The sequence below is a fragment of the Protopterus annectens genome, chromosome 12.part0, assembly GCF_019279795.1.
Source record: "Protopterus annectens isolate FY-2018-M chromosome 12.part0, PAN1.0, whole genome shotgun sequence".
Classification (NCBI taxonomy): domain Eukaryota; kingdom Metazoa; phylum Chordata; order Ceratodontiformes; family Protopteridae; genus Protopterus; species Protopterus annectens.
The window spans coordinates 299,204,642-299,224,035 of NC_056746.1; the positions used below are offsets into that span (position 1 = coordinate 299,204,642).

At 37.8% G+C, this 19,394-nt stretch overlaps 1 protein-coding gene across 2 annotated transcripts in view; it reads right to left on the reverse strand.

The window, feature by feature from the left end:
* SNX16 (sorting nexin 16) overlaps positions 1-19,394 on the reverse strand; it is a 696,777-nt gene that overhangs the window by 139,633 nt on the left and 537,750 nt on the right. For both annotated transcript variants that reach the window (XM_044089372.1, XM_044089373.1), the window contains exons 6-7: positions 4,694-4,830; positions 4,456-4,572 (exon numbers count right to left, since the gene is read on the reverse strand). In XM_044089372.1, coding sequence (XP_043945307.1) covers positions 4,456-4,572; positions 4,694-4,830 — 254 coding nt within the window. The remainder of the gene's footprint in view (positions 1-4,455; positions 4,573-4,693; positions 4,831-19,394) is intronic.

Genomic DNA, 19,394 nt, shown 5'->3' on the forward strand with positions numbered 1-19,394 from the left:
TAACCTTGGTGTCCCTCAAGACTCCATATTAGGTCCTCTTCTTTTCTCCCTTTTTATCAATGACCTCCACACTGTAATCCCAGATGCAACCTGTATACAATATGCTGATGACTCCACCCTGATTTGCTCAGCCTCTACCCCTACAGATCTCCTTAGTTTAACCCAGAAAACCTTTAATACAGTGGAAAACTGGATCACTAATCAACAGCTGATATTAAACCCTAATAAAGCAAAGCTATTGCTCTTCTCCCCTACTTGCAAATCCTCTCAACCTTCGTTTACTATAACATCTAACAATGGGACCATAATCTCACCAGATATGTATACCAAACTCCTGGGTGCTATCTATAACAGACAACAACCTCAAATATGATATGCACGTAAACCAAATTATTAAAACTGTTCATAAAAAACTTAGCTCCCTATACAAAAACCCCCTCTAGCTAGGACTGTCATTGCCCGTATCCATCTGTTTTCAACTCTACTCTATGCCTCGCCAATACTCACTAACTTGAACAAAACTGATCTCAGCAAACTCTCTAGTTGCTGCAATCAAACTGCCAGGTTTGCCACAGGAACTCCCTACATGAAACACCACTGTCAAAACCTAAACCTCTTAGGATGGCTAGAACTCCCCAGGCTAATTCAATACAATCAACTTACTGTAGCACTCAAGATTATTAACCATCCTGAAAAAACACCCTCCCTTAAAAACATTATCCATCCCTACAAAAACGCTAGGCCACTTCGTTCCACTACAAAACTTTTGGTTCAATCTGTTAAAGCTAAGAACCTATCTGGAGAATCTTTGTTTGGAAATTCAGTAGGCAAAACCTGGAATTCGCTCCCATCTGACCTTACTCGGAACCCCTCCCTTAATCAGTTAAAAAAAAAAATCTAACCCAGTACTTTAAAACTCACTGGTTATGTCCTTGCTCTAACCCTGACTAAAGCCTCATCTACTTCCATATCCCTGCAATTTTTATTCACAGTGATTTACCTCTTACACTAAAAGGTTTGAAAAGAGAAACTGTAACATCTTTGCAGATACTCTGTATATAGCTGAACCTATAGGTTTGATAAGAGAAACTGTTACACAGTTGTACATATTTCTGAATATAAACTATATTCTTCATAGACTTGAAATGTGAGACTGAAATTTGTATGGTAATACAATATGTTTGTGCATATATGGTAACTTGCTTGTCTTTAGCTGTTTGTACGTTTGGAGCTTTTCTCCATGGGCCTCCACTGAAAATGGACATGTATACAGTCAGACTATCCTGGTCAACAAATGTAAAATAAATAAAATAATAAATATTATCAGGGTGCTTGACAATAGGCTCTACCATATCAGGTTCCTTCACTCCTGAGATGTAATCAAATCTACAAGTGTATCCGCGGGAGGGGACACCCAGGAGGTAGAGGGTCCTGTGCCAAATACCTCCAGGAACACAGACTTGTCAGGGTTGGGTTTTTGGCCAGATCACCCCCCCCCACTCTGGCGAAGGATTTCTATGATGTCTCCAAATGAGACATCTGGGGGTGACTGAGGGGAACCCTCAGCTTCCTCCAAGTCGGTGCCCTCTGCGAGGGACTCCAGCGGGGAGTCCAAGTGTCTTTTACACACACGTTTCAGAGGAACCTCCTCGGGGGAGGGGTCTGAAACCTCTGGCTGTTCCTGTAGGGAACTCTCTGGGGTGAAGAGGCAACAGGCTGTCCCAGAGGGGGCAGGATGGCGAAATCCGGACCAAAGAGGGAGCCAGGACGGACTCCAAGGATGATAGCATCAAGGGTCTTGAGAGAGCCAAGAGAACCCTTTCCACCACGTCGAAAGCAGAAGGAGAATGAATCCCGGAAGCTGGGACCAAGACTGGGTCCATAACCCTCAGCGTCAACAGGGGAGCCGGTCCTGAGCCTCCAGGTGCCCAAACTCAGAGTGGAAGGGCCGACTCTGAAAACCTCGAAGTCGACATCTCCCCTTTGGATCCAGCACAGAGGCTATGGCTCCGAGGTAGTCTGAGCCGAACCATCAGGGCAATGGTCAGCATTGAGGTACCATCGGGACTGACCCCTCAGACCCAAGGACTCTAAAGCTGGGGGGTCGGATCAGAGAAGGAGCAATTGGCATAAAGGCAGACTGCATGCTTCCAGCCCCAGAGGACAAGACTCCCACCTGAATCTGGATCCAGATGAATTTCCATATCATCCTGTCCACCTTAGCCTTCAGAAAAGCTGCGGGTGGACCGGGCAGAGGAAGCCACAGAATCTGGCCTGGGGAGGTGCCAGGGAGAGGTCAACAAAGGGAATCAGCCTCAAGCAAGGGGAATGGAGTCAAGGGCAGCCCAAGCTGGGAGCCAGGCAAGACTTAGCTGGAGGCTCGGCTGAGGAAGCGGGGTCGGAGGACCGCTTACAGGGTCTATCCTGGTCTCTCTGTTTGTGCTTCTTCCCATTCCCGGTCCTCTTGGTGGGAGTTTGAGTCCCAGAGGCCGGGGTGGAGGAAGAAGCTGAAGTAGAAGCAGGGGCCTCTATCGACGGAGGAAGGAGACCCTTGAGGATAAGCTTATTCCTCCTGTTGATCAATGCAAGGAGGTTGAACCCCGCGCAGATAGAACGTGAGGTATCCAAATGTGGAACTCCTAAGCAGACCATGCACAAAGTGTGGCCATCAGAAGGGGGAAGCTTACGGCCACACTTTGTGCACATCCAAAACCCTAGCTATGGGGTGTCAGCCACGGAGATGGAAGGAACCACACACACACACGCGCACTCCTAAGGATAGAGAGTGAGACAGAAAGAAAAGAGGAAAGGGACAGTTTCTTTTTTTTTTTTTTGTTAAGAATTAGCAGACCAACACCTAAGTGCAAATGTAGGGATGATAATAGGAGTGAAAGCACGCTAGTAGGGACAGTGAAGATTAAGAAAGGGAGAAAATATATCAAAATTTCACTCACCAGAAACCTGGAGCAACAGATCACGATGCTAGCAAGACGCGCGGCAAACGATATCTGAGGGGAGGAGGAAGACAGGGGCATTATGGGTAGGAGAGGAGCTTGGATCTGATGCTGGAGAACGTGGCAGAGTTGGAACCGTCCCAGATCCGTATTCCCACAGGTTGAAGAGCAAATGAAAACAACTTTAGATGGGTACTTTTGCAAGAATGACATGGGTTTTGGCATAATGTCTTTTACTATCAGAGTTAAGTTGTGAAATTTTTTTTTTTTTTTAAACCAATGGTGATATTTATCTAACCAATCCGTTATCAATGTTTCCTATTTTATACAAGTTTATGATACTGGGCAATATTATAGATATGGCATAGTCTGTTGAACCACGGATGCTGAAGACAGAGAAGGCATGCAGTCTGTAGTTTTACATGATCTCCTAGAAGCATTAAAAGCCAGTCTATAAATGCATCAGTCAAGATGTTACTTGCAACAGTAATTTAAGGTGTACATCTTTCCTAATTAACAGCAATATAGCTTTACCTTGCCTAATTCTTGGTCCATTCTTGAAAAATACCTTGTAAAATTTGCTTTTTTATTGGGGAAATGCAGTGTTCATGTTTAAGCCAAAGTGTTTGTATTTACCAAGATTTGCCCCTATCTAATAGGCAAGTTAAAATGAAAGTCTAAGCTGAATAAGCAGACAGCATTCTAAATGGCAAGCTTGAGGAGGCCTCTGTGGGGCCTAAGCCCCAATGAGAAACTGCAAGATTGGTCAATCCTCTTTTGTAATCCAATGTAGACTCAAGTTCACAGAATAAATGGAATGTGACCCAAAGTCTTTCACTGCATAATTTCAAAAGTTATACAAGCCTCTAGAAGCCTGTACCCACTTCTATGCTGTGGCTGCTTCTAACATGTTGGTGCAGGCATTTCTGAACAGGACTTGTAATATAATTAACAGGCAATATAAGACAAAAAGAAAGTTTTTCACTCTGTGGGCTGAAGTGCAGTTTGAGAAATACTAAACAGACCTCATAGCTTTTCTAAATTATGAAAAGCTAAACATAACATGGACATGTAGTTCTAGTATTAGTCATACTATAAATATGGACATACCCATAATATATCTTTGACATTTTTGAAGGATTCAGAAGTGTCAAATACCCCAATTAAATTATAACTAAAAATGGAAAATAAATGGTGAGTTGAGTATGGTAATTTAACTTATCCTATCTACAAATGGCAATTACTTGATGTACAAAGGCAAATATTTTCACACAAATAAAAATGGGTTAAAATGACTGTCAACTTCAAATAAATGAGATGCACTGCATTAGAGATATGGACAAATATTTTAAAGTACAGACATGCCAATTAACCTACCCAAGAAAAAAAGATACCTTTTGTTTTTTATATACTTTGATAACTTATATAATTCAGTATTTTCTATGCAGCTACATTTCAGATTTTTCAGCACCGCTAGAAATCTACAGCAAGGCTTACTTACCCATTGCTCTCCTCTGTGATAACCTGGTCAGCTTCTACTGCAGAAGATTCCACTTCACTGCACTCACTTCCCTGGACTGATAACCTTCGATGTGACTCATCGCCTAAAGTAACCTCTCTATACAAAAAAAGGACAAGGCACATAATGCTTGGTCTAAAAGACAGTATGAATTTTTATGCTATTCACTGTGAATCCATTTCGGATAAGTGATCATCACAGAGGAAAAAAGAATACCTACTTAAGTCTATTTTCTAAAACAACAATATAATCTTGCTTTTCTTTCAGCTGTGTCTTCAGTAACTCCAGTTCCTTCTGTTTTTCAATAAGTTCCCTTTGTAGTCTATAGTTTGTTTCCTCTAGAGTTTCACAAAAGGCCTAGAACAGAAGAATAAAATTCATATTTACTCCAGTCAAGCGGACTGCAACTGTTTCTCTTCCTAGTAACATTAACATAACAAAAATGAACAGGGAAATCAGATCATAGGCAAGATTAAACAATGTTTGCAGTAACAAGTTGTTGGTTGGGCAGCTGAAAAAGTTACTTTCAAGTTCAGAAACTGTGGAAAAACCTCCCCAATACTTTGTCACTCAAAACTTTCCTTAAACTTAGTTTACCTCTAAACTGACAAATACTCAAACCTCATTGCTTTTTGTCTACATATTACCACTGTTCTTGGGATCTAGAATTTGTGGTTGTAATAAGGTTAACCTTCTGGAGATGACAATCAGCAGTAGAATTTATTTGTGTCTTTCGGCTTTTCCCAGTTAGGGGTCGCCACAGCGGAACTCCGGTCCGTTAATGATTGGTAGTTGAGTTTTACGTGTAGAGTTACCAGCCCTGACGCAGAACCTTCAACGAAGGTACGCCCATTCATGCATGTCTCCACACAGAAGACGCTCTAGCTGAGAATTGAACCGGACAGAAAATGTCCCTCATTTTAAAGTGATGTCCCTTCCTAATCAAGAACTAAAGTTTTCTGGCATACTTGAGTACAGGTTTTGGCCTTGACTATGCAGCCTGTCATCTGGATTTCATTAGGTAAGCCTACTTAATAGGCCCGAGATTACAGCATGGGACAGACAGCCCTTTTCTTCTGTTGGGGGGATTCATAACTGCGAGACATCCCATGTCTGAGTGTGTGTGGGTGGGGGGGGGGGCAGTGCAAGGCACACAGTTTAGAGCAGGAGACACAGAACAGCTGGCACTGTGCTTGATAACCATGCATACCCAATACAGCAAAGTGCCCAATACTGACATTACCCTGCAAATCTAACCATCTGCAAATAATAAAGCCAGATCCACTCACCTTAGTTAAACTATTAGAAGCTTGGTTACCATGACCATCTGCCTAGTGTTAAGTGATACCTGCAAATTCTGGTGGCAAATGTCATAGGATGTTAACTAGGAGTTTAGAAAAATGGATAAGAAGTGTTGACACATTAAAAAGAAACTTTAAAAAACTGAGAAATATGCAAACTACATTGAGATGGTGATGCAAAAAAAATCTCAATCAAATCTGGGAAGCGTTATATTCTTACCCTAACTTCCTCGTGACCACCTACTCTGAAGTGTTGTACAAAACTGGAAACGCCATCAGAGGGTAGTTACACATGCCTTACTGTAAGACTGAAATACCTGCAACTGCTTTGCATCATGCACATTTTCTTCTATGCTATTACATAATTATACTTTTCCTGGCAGTGCCTCACCTACTGAAGGATGCATCATCAGAATTTTTACTTTTGCATTCTTAATTATATACTTAGACAGTTATAATTAATACATTGTCCACAAAATATGCCCTTCATCCAGAGGCCAACAATGACACAATCATCTGACCATAAGAACACCAGTCTGCCAGGGTTGTTTTTTCCCCCAACTCTACACCAACACTTGCAGGGATAAGCTAAGAAAAATCAGACACCTTTAAAAAAACGCTTTGCAAAACAACATCTTTTTAAAGGACACATGTAACAGTTGTTCACTACAACAGTTCTAACTACACTTACCCAGCAATATCATCTTGTACTACCAGTTTCAAAATATTAACATCATAATCTAAGAAAATCCTATGTGGCAACTAAAAGGTTACCACCCAACCTTCCCCTATCAGGAAACATTTTGGTTAACTGCATTTATATATAAAATTAAATTTTAAAATTTGCCGTTTCCTTGCACTGACATTACTGAGGAAAAAGATGGAACTTTAACCTCAGTGATGTAGGCACAGGAAAAGTGTCAGTTGCATACATAGACTTTAATAGGCACCCCATTGTACATGTGCGAAAGTGCCAGTACTCGGCATTTTTTTGAGTGTCGAAGTTTAAATACGGAGCCAAAATGTTAAGGTGCAGTTTTAACCATGTAACCATTTTTTAAGCAGCATCAGATGGTTGAATGGCAATGTTGTTGTTCCTCTCATGGCTTGGATTGCATACCAGCTATAACCACAGAGTTCGGAATGTCAGGATGCCTGACCTCAGTGATGATGCTGGGTCATAGGCATAGACTGATGAGACTAGTGAAATAAATTATTTAAAAGGGACCACTCAGAATTTCATGTCTCCCTGTAATTTGAAACTGAAATTCCAATGTAGATTACTGAGTAACTGGACTACTACTAAAACTAGTATGTATACACGGTACCATGAAAATTCAACTAATCTTTTGGCCAGATCAAAATTTCAAGTCACAACCTCCACTGAAGCAGCATACAAGGAATTTCATTTAAAATTCTGAACATAAAACGTGTTGAGGCTTTACAGAGCTACATACTCACATGCTGCACAGATATTTTTAACAAGGTGTGTAAAGTGGATATGAACCAAGACTGATGATTTTATTAGACTTTGTAACTGAAAGAACAGTGCAAGTATGCGCTGGGGATAAAGTATTACTCTTGATTACTGTTCATTTAAGAGCTTCCACAAATGTACTGTATTTGTATGAGCCCTAGATTCATTTTCAATGAAGACACAAGTCTGCAAGTTAAGCTAGGGCTGCTTTGCTGCTGAATATGGATTACACTGCTTACAGGCTTCACTACCTTTGTTGCCTACTGCTAATGTTTCAATGATCTCACTTTCACCACAATCTATTCATTTCTCCCCTCCTGCTTTAAGTCACGCGTGCTAAATAACACAAGGGTAAAAAATAGCTTCGTAATACCTGTCAGTCTGGACAAAATCCAGGTAGTTTTACATTTCTGATGCCTTTGTTTAAGCAATGGAAAAGGTCAAATTAAAGACTAAATACTCCTAAACAAAGCAGCTGAAACAACTAAAGGCAACAACTCCCTTAAATGAAGGACTAGCAAGTTTTCTAAGCTCACTAAGGGCACAGATCATTTGTCTGTCAAATTCATATTAACTGCTGCCGCACTACATTTGAACTCCACAATTTGGTTGTAATGTTAAAAGCTATTTGTATTGCTACCAGACTTTAACCAGGCATTCCAAAAAGTTAAAACCTAATTAAACTGATGGATATTTTAGCATTAACTAAAGAAACTGAAGTTTTTCTTCCTCACTGCACGGCTCTGCTGGCAGACAAAAAGGAGAAAATGGGTAATTTAATAAATGACATAACTGAATGAGCATGGGTAACAGGAACAAGCAGTGCTTTAAAATCCTAGACAGGTACGAATCAATGTATTCTACAGAAGATATGTTGCATAATTGGGAAGGAGGGAAGCGAAAAACACAGGTGCTTACACTTTCCACAGTAAATTAGGGTACTGGAAGAGTGTTTAAGAAGTTGACAGTAGCTTCTGCAAAGTGCTCTCCTTCAAGCCCTTGTCTAACTTTCCAGCGAACTCAAACTGCTTAAACAAATATCAGTGCTCAGTGCGTTAGCGCTTGCATTGCTCAATACTTTCATAATGGTGATCAGACAAATGTCTCAACAGCCTTGTAAGTAATGTCACTGCAACATTTTGTAATCTGGGTTTAGCAACAAGACTATTCTTGATGTTCTGCAAGTCTCAAGGAACAGGTATAATTTACCTGGTCCTTCTAAACTTGGAAGTAGACAGCCATGTAGAAACAAGCAACTCCTAAACAGTTGTTTACTTGTTTGTCTTTTCGGCTTTTCCTGGTTAGGGGTCGCCACAGTGGAACTCCGGTCCGCTAATGATTGGCAGTAGATTTTTTTATGGTGCCGAGTTGCCAGCCCGACTCCCAATCTTCAGCGAAGGCACTCCCATTCACGCATGTCTTTTGGAGGCCACTCGAACACGGGGAGGACATGCAGAATCGACAAAGAAGGCACTCCAGCAGAGAATCGAACAGGAGGAACCTCTTGCTGTAAGACAACAATGCTACCGCTGTACCACTGCGGCTTCCCTAAACAGTTGTTTACTATAATTGTTAATTATACTAGAATGTCTGTCCAATCAAAACTGAAGGTTCTAGACTTCAGGAACACATGCCTTACAAATGATCATGCCTTAGCAGAAGTCTAGAAAACTAGCAGGAAACTTGGTGTGGAAAAAAAACAATGGTGACTAATCACAACTCATCACTGAGGCAATAAGCCTCAGAGAAAAAAAAAATGTAAATCAAGGAAAAAATTCAGTAACTGTCAAACAAAATAATATCAGTAACAAAAGGATGGCATTCAGATATTAATAGGAAGAAAGATGAAAAAGGCAACGCCAAGAATACCAAGACAGACAGGAGAAGGAAAATTAAAGAGCAAAGTCACATAAAACTAACATTTGTTTACCAGAAAGTCCGACTGGGACAGAGCCCTTTTCAGCAGAGGCCTGGGAAGAAAAGCTCCAGAGGCAACTGACAAATTACATAGCTAACTACAAAATTTCATACATTACATAATTATTACATATAGTAGCAAGCTACTTTAAACTGTGCAGCAGACATATTCACATCAGATTAGTGAGTAATTTTCATGTGGATCTAGCTAGTAGGGCAAGCGTTAGTAAACCCAGTTGAACAGGGATAACAAGTAAGAAGAGAGGACTGCATAAGCAAAGGAGAGATGGATACAATAAAAAGTGAGAAGTTAAGATAAAGCTATGGTAGTAAGAGGGGAAAATGGAGGCTTAACATACATTAGTAGAGGAAAGAGATATAGTGATAGTTGAAAGAAAAAGACGGAATTAATATGTACAGATATGAGTATGGTAAGGAGAGAGAAACTGAACGGATATTTTAGATGCATAGGAGGAGGGGTATAGGTAAGGTGGAAAAGAAGCGAGTATACAAGTTTAGTTACATATGATGGATATAGCATGGTAGAAATGTGGATTGGTTAGCTACTGGTCATGGGAATAAGATTTATCCAGGACTAGTACATGGGCAAAGCCACTTGTTATTGAGGAAGTTCCTAAGTATGTTTTTAAACGTAGCTGGGTCAGCAGAAGTTATGACAGCCTGTGGTATTGTATTCCATAGGCTGGAGACATAGTTAGAGTAGAGGGCGTCACCAGTAGTATTGTTGGATATGGATACTTGTAGTAGGGATTTTTTTCGAGTGTCTGAGGACTCGAGCTTTGGTGTAGGGGTGGAGCAATTGCTGAAGAACAGGAGTTTTTTCAAGTTGGTGTACCAGTCTGCAGGCAGTAAGGAGTTGAGTATAGGTTAGCTAATGAGGTAGTTCTAGCCAGTTAAGTTGTTGTAAGGCAAAGCAGTGGTAAGACCTGTGAGGGGAGTTTGTAGTGAATTTAGCAATTTTATTGTAGCAGGTTTCCATTTTGACCAAATCATCTTTCTTTAGATTAGTGAAGATAGGTGAGGCATATAGTAGGGTGGAGTTCCGGTAATTGCCTGTCTTGTGGGGCCAAGTAAGGAAAGGCTAGAGTCTGTACATAGTACCGAGTTTTGAATCTGTTTTTTTGATAGACTGGGAAAGGTGTATAATGAATCTTAAATTGTCTATTAGCACACCTAGTAATTTTGTTTGACCTACAATCGATATTATGATATTATTGGAAGAATACAGTTGAAATGAAGTTGTTGGGTCACGTGACTTTGTGGGGTGAAAAATCATGAGCTTCACTTTGGATGGATTCAGAATTAGTTGACAGTCTGATAACCGGGATTCAACAGCTAGGAAGGATTGCTGCATCCTCACTTCAAGTTTTTTTCGGGTAGGTGCAGCACAGATGACAGTAGAGTCAATGGCACATTGGACAATGGAGGCTATGGATGTAGCTGCATGGATCCTTTTGGTATTGATACTGAACAGCAGGGGACCTAGAAGTGATCCCTGGGGAATCCCCATGGTAACAGGTACGAGGGAAGAGAGGTCTTGTTGCCATTTGACAGCTTGTTGTCGGTTAGTTAAGTAACTGTGGAACCATGTAACTGATAAAAGGCTGAGTTTTAGAGTGGAGAGTTTGTTAAGTAGTTTCCAATGAGAAACAGGATCTAAAGCTTTGGATAGGTCAAAGAAAATGGAAGATACAAAATTCCCTGTCATTTCTGTGGAAGTTGACAGTATTGGTAAAACTGAAAAGGGCTGTTGTGGTACTATGATTTGGGTGGAAACCGTGCTTTGTGCTAGAAAGGAGATTATTACATAACAGGTTGTTTAAGAGCTGCATATGAATGCATGGCCAAGGAAGGAGACATTTGTCAGGATAAACAATGAAACACACAGAGATGTTCAGTGGGGCTTAACAAATCAGCAAATGGCAATGGCACAATCAGAAAAAGGAAAGTAGAAAAGCAGGGATGCTAAATAAATACTAACCATTCCTAACTCCTTTTACATTATCATTTATCAAGAAAAAAATACATATTCTAAAAGGAATACATAATATGTTTTTCTTATTTTATACTGCAACTCATAATTTGATCTACTTATTCCTTTAATCAAGCAAGCCATCAAAGCAAGTGCCTACTCCCTAGGTAACTAAACAATATAGAAAGAAGATGGTCTGTATTTTTGTAGCACTGGTAGTAGAGGATGGTTTCAAGTTACTGAATCCCATCTGCTGACAATAGTAATCCATATGAAAGTTGGAAAAAATAAGTAAAATCTGGAGACTGGTAACAGAGCAGGAAAAAACAAAGCACACAGTTGAAGTTGTGGTGTGACATGGAGAAAAAAAATGGCATCGGATTTAAAGACAGATGGACATGTGCTCACTATAGCAGCAAGACTTGATGTTTTGTTCTCAGAATGAAAGGACTGGGCTTATAGAGCATATTCTTAATTTGACTGAATTACTGAAGATGGTACCAGTTTCTACAGCAAATTATGTAACTGATCTTGAGCAAAGACAATCAGATTACAACCATAACACTGTGCTCCTTGACACTGCCATTACAAATCAGACACACAGATATGGGAAGAGAGTCAAATGTGTCTTATGACAACACATATCATTGGTCTAAAGACTGTCCAAATTGGCATGAACAAATTAAGGCAAATTAAATATCTAAAAATATAGAATAATAAAAATGTTTCACAGGTCACATGTAGTTGAGGAAACCCATTGCTAATTATCCAAACCTATTAGGGATCAAGGGTCCATGATCAGGACTAACTTAACACCACCAAAACAGGATAAGCCATGAGTCACATAAATACAGTTTGGCTTAAAAGATATGAAGTCCAACAACCAGCCCATAAAAAATACAGTATATTCTAAATAAATGCCAGATAAGCCATTAAAAGACTTCATTGATCTACATTTATAGGATGAGTGGTTTTGTCAATTAACAGACCATCAGATCTGTAATTTAACTCTTTAAAAGAATCATCATCAGAAACAAATATTTTTGGGGTACGATCCTTTAGATGAGATGTTGGGCATACTACATGTACATGCAAACACTGCGGACAGAAATGGTTAAATAATTATGTCAATGAACTAGGTCAGACAGAGGTGGGCAGGATACTTAAGACATTACCAATAGTAGACCTTTAAGTTTAGAGACAAAATTGTTCAACCAACAGAACTACCACCTGAAAAGATAAACCCTAATGCAATATTGAAAACAGCAGTGGTTCCTGTTGAGATAACCTTGCTGCTAACATAAAAGAGATCTTCAAAAAGGACAGAAACAATCCTGAACATGGAAAGACACAAAGCAGTGATGGTTTAATAATCAGTAATTCTTGAATTCACTAGCTCTGAAATTACAGTGGCAATATTCGTGATAACGACGTTAAAGAGAGTCCTAGTGACAATGAGTTCCTCTGTTTCAGAAGTATGACTGCAGATGAGGGAAAAATGTAGCTCTTTCAATTTAGACAAGCTTCTGTTGACAGGTTTCATAAATTGCTTACAAGTTCAAGAAACGTGCGTTTCTATCCTGAAACAGATGACAACTGTAAAGAAATAGCATTGATTTACTACAATATTTCGGATTCTATCAAATCATTAATAAGCAAATGGAACAAACTTTTTTTTTCTATGTATTTAAAGATTAACTTTAATGAAGATGATTATTTTGCTAAAATATTGTATATTATTCAAATTATTTCTTTTTCCTCTCTAAAGAAGTTTTAACGCAATTTAATAAATGTCCTTCTTAAATTCTTCTGACTGACAAACAGATCTAGAGTAGATTTAAAACATCATGACAGATTGGAAGATTGGTCTAATAAGATTCCAAAACATAGAAATATATGCCTTAGCATCTGTCATAAAAAGTGTAACTTTATGGATAAATTCTAATTACTCAGCTAGGTAGAAAAAACTTGAGGTTATCGGGGTGAACAGTGATAACAGCACAACTAATCAATATTTTCTGACCTTGAGAAAGAGTTTTAAATGTTATTAAACATTATATTAAAAACAATAAACCCTCACACTCATTACATAAATAAAACTTTAAAAACTTATAAAAATCATTTTTAAGAACCCTGATTTGAAAGATTGGTTTTTCATAACATTTCACATAGCTTTTACTGAAGACCTTACCAATATTTTAGTTTCACTAAAAATGACAAGCTTAAAAGATTAACAAAGTTTATTTTTTAGTACCAAGTGATAAATTAAATAAAATTACTCTCTCCTGATTTTGTAATGAGTCTTCTTCTTTCGGCTGCTCCCGTTAGGGGTCGCCACAGCAGATCAATTGTTTCCATTTCTTCCTGTCCTCTGTATCTTGCTCTGTCACACCAGCCACCTGCATGTCCTCTCTCACCACATCCATAAACCTTATCTTAGGCCTTCCTCTTTTCCTGTTACCTGGCAGCTTCATCCTTAGCATCTTTTTCCCAATATACTCTGCATCCCTCCTCAGCACATGTCCAAACCAACTTAATCTTGCCTCTCTGGCTTTGTCTCCAAACCTTCCAACCTGGGCTGACCCTCTAATATACTTATTCCTAATACTGTCCATCCTCGTCACACCCAGTGCAAATCACAAATCTTAAATGAGTAAATATGATATTGTTATGAACTCCTGGTTAACTAAAGAAACTAAAAGGCAATATTATTAATATTAAACTGAATTAATGCCTAAAATAATAAGGAATAACTTTCCAACCTTTATAGATTTTTATTTAACCTTGATTTAAATAATTTAGGAAAATCATATATATCTAAAATTCATAAGCTTGCTAAGGATACAAATATTAAAATTATTATTGGGATTTTTTTCTCTAATCAATCATACAAACTTATCTGAAGTCAATAAAAATTAATTTTGTTAAGATAAAAAAAACTACATCTTCTTTATATTGGGAATTACTTTTGTGGAAATTTTCTACATAGAACATTTATAACTTCAGAAAAATAAGAACTGGTGTATAAAAAGCTGTTACTTAAATCACTAAAAGCTGACTGGCAACACATTTTTTGTATGTGAAATCTTATGACCTTTTGGAAACATATCAATGGCTTTTTGCAAACTCTATGAAAAGACAAATTCAATTTATCTAAAACATTAGTTTTATTTAAAGTTCTCACCCTGGAAATGTTCTCAGAATACAATTTACTTTTCTCTGAAGTCTTTTAGCCATTACCAGATAAGTCTGTCAGAAAAACATCAGATGCAAGGTAAAGGCTGGTAATCAAAAGAAAAAAATTAAATCCAAATTAAAGAAAAAAATATAGCACAGTTAAACACACAAGAAAACTTCCCGAAGTTCCAGGTAAGTAAACAGGTTTAATGCTTCAAAAACAAGTTAAAAAGCAAGTCAAAAACAGAGATAAGCGCTTTCACAGCCTCTTTTCACTAGCCACTTCATCAGATCTGTGAAAATTTATTTTGATTTGCTGGTAACTAAAAAGTTATGTTCAATCACTTGTTGCTTAACATGATTTTTTTGGCAAGCATACAGATTATATATATTACAGACACACGTATGTGTACATATCTCTCTCTCTCTCTCTCTCTATATATATATATATATATATATATATGTGTGTGTGTGTGTGCATCTATACTTGTATATCTACACACACACACCTATATATATATATATATATATATATATATATATATAGATATATATATCTATATGGGTTCATGTCATTTCACTGACAGTTCATTTCACTGACAGTTCATTACATCGACAAGCATTTTAGGTGGGGGGCTTCGCACCCCACACCCCCCCTAACTATATATATCAACTCCAGGGTCGCACAACATTGGGGAAGGGGGCAAATGCTTGTCGATGTAATGAACTGTCAGTGAAATGAACTGTCGATCAAATGACATGAACCCGTATTTGTATATATACATATTTATACATATATATATATATATATATATAAATATATATATATATTTCATACGTATCTATATCCAGGTTTTAGTGATGTAAAAAAAATGAGACCACAATAAAACATTTCAAACTTTTCCCAGCTTTAATGTAACCTATAACCCATACATATCAATTGACAAACCAAACAAATCTGTTAAGGGAAAAAATATAAAAACATTAAATAACGTACAATAAACTGGTTTCTAGTGTGCACACCCTTAAACATACTTTGATGAAACACCTTTTGATTTAATTACAACATTCAGTCTTCTTGGGTAGGAGTCTATCAGCATGGCACATCTTGACTTGGTAATATTTGCCCACTCTTCCTTGCAAAAGCGCTCCAAATCTGTCAGATTGCGAGGGCATCTCTTCTGCACAGCCCTATTCAGGTCACCCCACAGATTATCTATTGGATTTAGGTCTGGGCTCTGGTTGGGCCATTTCAAAACTTTAATTTTCTTCTGGTGAAGCCATTCCTTTGTTGATTTGGATGTATGCTTGGGATCATTGTGTTGAAAGGTGAAATTCCTCTTCATCTTCAGCTTTCTAGCAGACATCTAAAGGTTTTGGGACAAAAGTGACTGGTATTTGGAACTGTTCATAATTCCCTCCACTATGACTAAAGCCCCAGTTCTAGCTGAAGAAAAGCAACCGAAAGCATGATACTGCCACCACCATACTTCTCCATGGGGATGGCGGTCTATTAGTGATGCAAAGTGTTGTTTTTATGCCAAATGTACCGTTTGGAATTGTGGCCAAAAAGTTCAACCTTGGTTTCATCAGACCATAACACATTTTCCCACATGCTTTTGAGAGACAATGCAATGTTTTGCAAATTTAAGCCGGGCCTGGATGCTTTTCTGTGTAAGAAAACACTTCTGTCTTGCAACCCTACCCCATAGTCCAGACATATGGAGAATACAGGAGATTGTCACATATAGTACACAACCAGTACTTGTCAGAAATTCCTGCAGCTCCTTCAGTGTTGCTGTAGGTCTCTTGGTAGTCTCCCTGACCAGTTCTTGTCTTTTCATCAATTTTGGAGTGACGTCCAGTTCTTTGCAACGTCAGTGATGTCGCATATTTTCTCCACTTTTTCATGACTGCCCTCACTGTGTTCCATTGTATATCCAATGCTGTGGAAATTTTTGTACCCTTCTCCTGACTGATACCTTTCAACAATGAGATCCCTTTGATGCTTTGTAAGCTTTCTACAAACCATGGCTTTTGCTGTAGCATGCAACTAGTAAAGGTCAGGAAAATCATACTAGGACAACTGAGCTTTATTTGGGGTTAATCAGAGTCTCTTTAATTGATGGCAAGTGTGTACCTAAGGAGACTGAATGCTGTAAATAAATCAAATGGTGCTTCAACAAAGTATTAGTTTAAGGGTGTGCACACTTACGCAACCAGCTTATTATACTTTTTTTTTTCTATTTTTTCCCCTAACAGATTTGTTTTTCAATTGAATTGTACAGGTTACAGGTCACATAAAAGGTGCGAAAAGTTTTGAAATGATTTATTGTGGTCTCATTGTTTTATATCACATAAATCTGCTATTTTAACAGGGGTATGTACACACTTTATATTTACTGTATACACACACACACATATATATATATAAATATATATATAATCTCCAAACCTTCCAACCCATGACCCTCTAATATACTTATTCCCATACTGTCCATCCTCACACCCAGTGCAAATCACAACTAAAATGAGTAAATATGATATTGTTATGAACTCCTGGTTAAACTAAAGAAACTAAAAGGCACATATTATTAATATTAAAACTGAATTAATGCCTAAAATAATAAGGAATAACTCTTCCAACCTTTATAGATTTTTTATTTAACCTTGATTTAAATAATTTAGGAAAATCATATATATCTAAAATTCATAAGCTTGCTTACAAGGATACAAATATTAAAATTATTATTGGGATTTTTTTTTTTTCTAATCAACTGCTACAAACTTATCTGAAGTCAATAAAATTAATTTTGTTAAGATAAAAAAACTACATCTCTCTTTTATATTGGGAATTACTTTTGTGGGAAATTTTCTACATAGAACATTTATAACTTCAGAAAAATAAGAACTGGTGTAAAAAAGCTGTTACTTAAATCACTAAAAGCTGACTGGCAAACACATTTTGTATGTGAAATCTTATGACCTTTTGGAAACATATCAATGGCTTTTGCAAACTCTGCTTGAAAAGACAATCTAATTCATCTAAAACATTAGTTTTATTTAAAGTTCTCACCCTGAAATGTTCTCAGAATACAATTTACTTTTTCTCTGAAGTCTTTTTTAGCCATTACCAGATAAGTCTTCGTCAGAAAAACATCAGATGCAAGGTAAAGGCTGGTAATCAAAAGAAAAAATTAAATCCAAATTAAAGAAAAAATATAGCACAAAGTTAACACACAAGAAAAACTTCCTCAAGTTCCAGGTAAGTAAACAGGTTTAATGCTACAAAAACAGTTAAAAAGCAAGTCGAAAAACAGAGATAAGCTGCTTTCACAGCCTCTTTTCACTAGCCACTTCTGATCAGATCTGTGAAAATTTATTTTGATTTGCTGGTAACTCAAAAAGTTATAATTCAATCACTCTGTTGCTTTTAACATGATTTTTTTGGCAAGCATACAGATTATATATATTACAGACACACGTATGTGTACATATATCTCTCTCTCTCTCTCTCTCTCTATATATATATATATATATATATATATATATATATATGTGTGTGTGTGTGCATCTATACTTGTATATCTACACACACACCTATATATATATATATATATATATATATATATATATATATATATAAGGTTCATGTCATGTTGATTGACAGTTCATTTCACTGACAGTTCAGTTACATCGGAAACAAGCATTTTAGGTGGGGCTTCGCAATCCTAACCCCCTAACTATATAGATCAACCCAGGGTCGCACAACGCATTGGGGAAGGGGGCAAATGCTTGTCGGCGTAATGAACTGTCAGTGAAATGAACTGTCGATCAAATGACATGAACCCGTATTTGTATATATACATATTTATACATATATATATATATATATAAATATATATATATATTTCATAATGATCTATATCCAGGTTTTAGTGATGTAAAAAATGAGACTCTACACACACAATAAAACATTTCAAACTTTTCCCAGCTTTAATGTAACCTATAACCCATACATATCAATTGACAAACCAAACAAATCTGTTAAGGGAAAAAATATAAAAACATTAAATAACGATACAATAAACTGGTTTCTAGTGTGCACACCCTTAAACATACTTTGATGAAACACCTTTGATTTAATTACAACATTCAGTCTTCTTGGGTAGGAGTCTATCAGCATGGCACATCTTGACTTGGTAATATTTGCCACTCTTCCTTTGCAAAAGCGCCCAAATCTGTCAGATTGCGAGGGCATCTCTTCTGCACAGCCCTATTCAGGTCACCCCAGACTATCTATTGGATTTAGGTCTGGGCTCTGGTTGGCCATTTCAAAACTTTAATTTTCTTCTGGTGAAGCCATTCCTTTGTTGATTTGGATGTATGCTTGGGATCATTGTGTTGAAAGGTGAAATTCCTCTTCATCTTCAGCTTCTAGCAGACATCTAAAGGTTTTGGGACAAAAAGTGACTGGTATTTGGAACTGTTCATAATTCCCTCCACTATGACTAAAGCCCCAGTTCTAGCTGAAGAAAAAGCAACCGAAAGCATGATACTGCCACCACCATACTTCCATGGGGATGGCGGTCTATTAGTGATGCAAAAGTGTTGTTTTATGCCAAATGTACCGTTTGGAATTGTGGCCAAAAAGTTCAACCTTGGTTTCATCAGACCATAACACATTTTCCCACATGCTTTTGAGAGACAATGCAATGTTTTGCAAATTTAAGCCGGGCCTGGATGTTTTTCTGTGTAAGAAAAGGCTTCTGGCTTGCAACCCTACCCCATAGCCTAGACATATGGAGAATACGGGAGATTGTCACATATAGTACACAACCAGTACTTGTCAGAAATTCCTGCAGATCCTTCAGTGTTGCTTTAGGCCCTCGCAGTAGTCTCCCTGGCCAGTTCTTGTCTTTTCATCAATTTTGGGTGGCGCCCAGTTCTTTTGCAACGTCAGTGATGTCGATATTTTCTCCACTTTTCATGACTGCCCTCACTGTGTTCCATTGTATATCCAATGCTGTGGAAATTTTTGTACCCTCTCCTGACT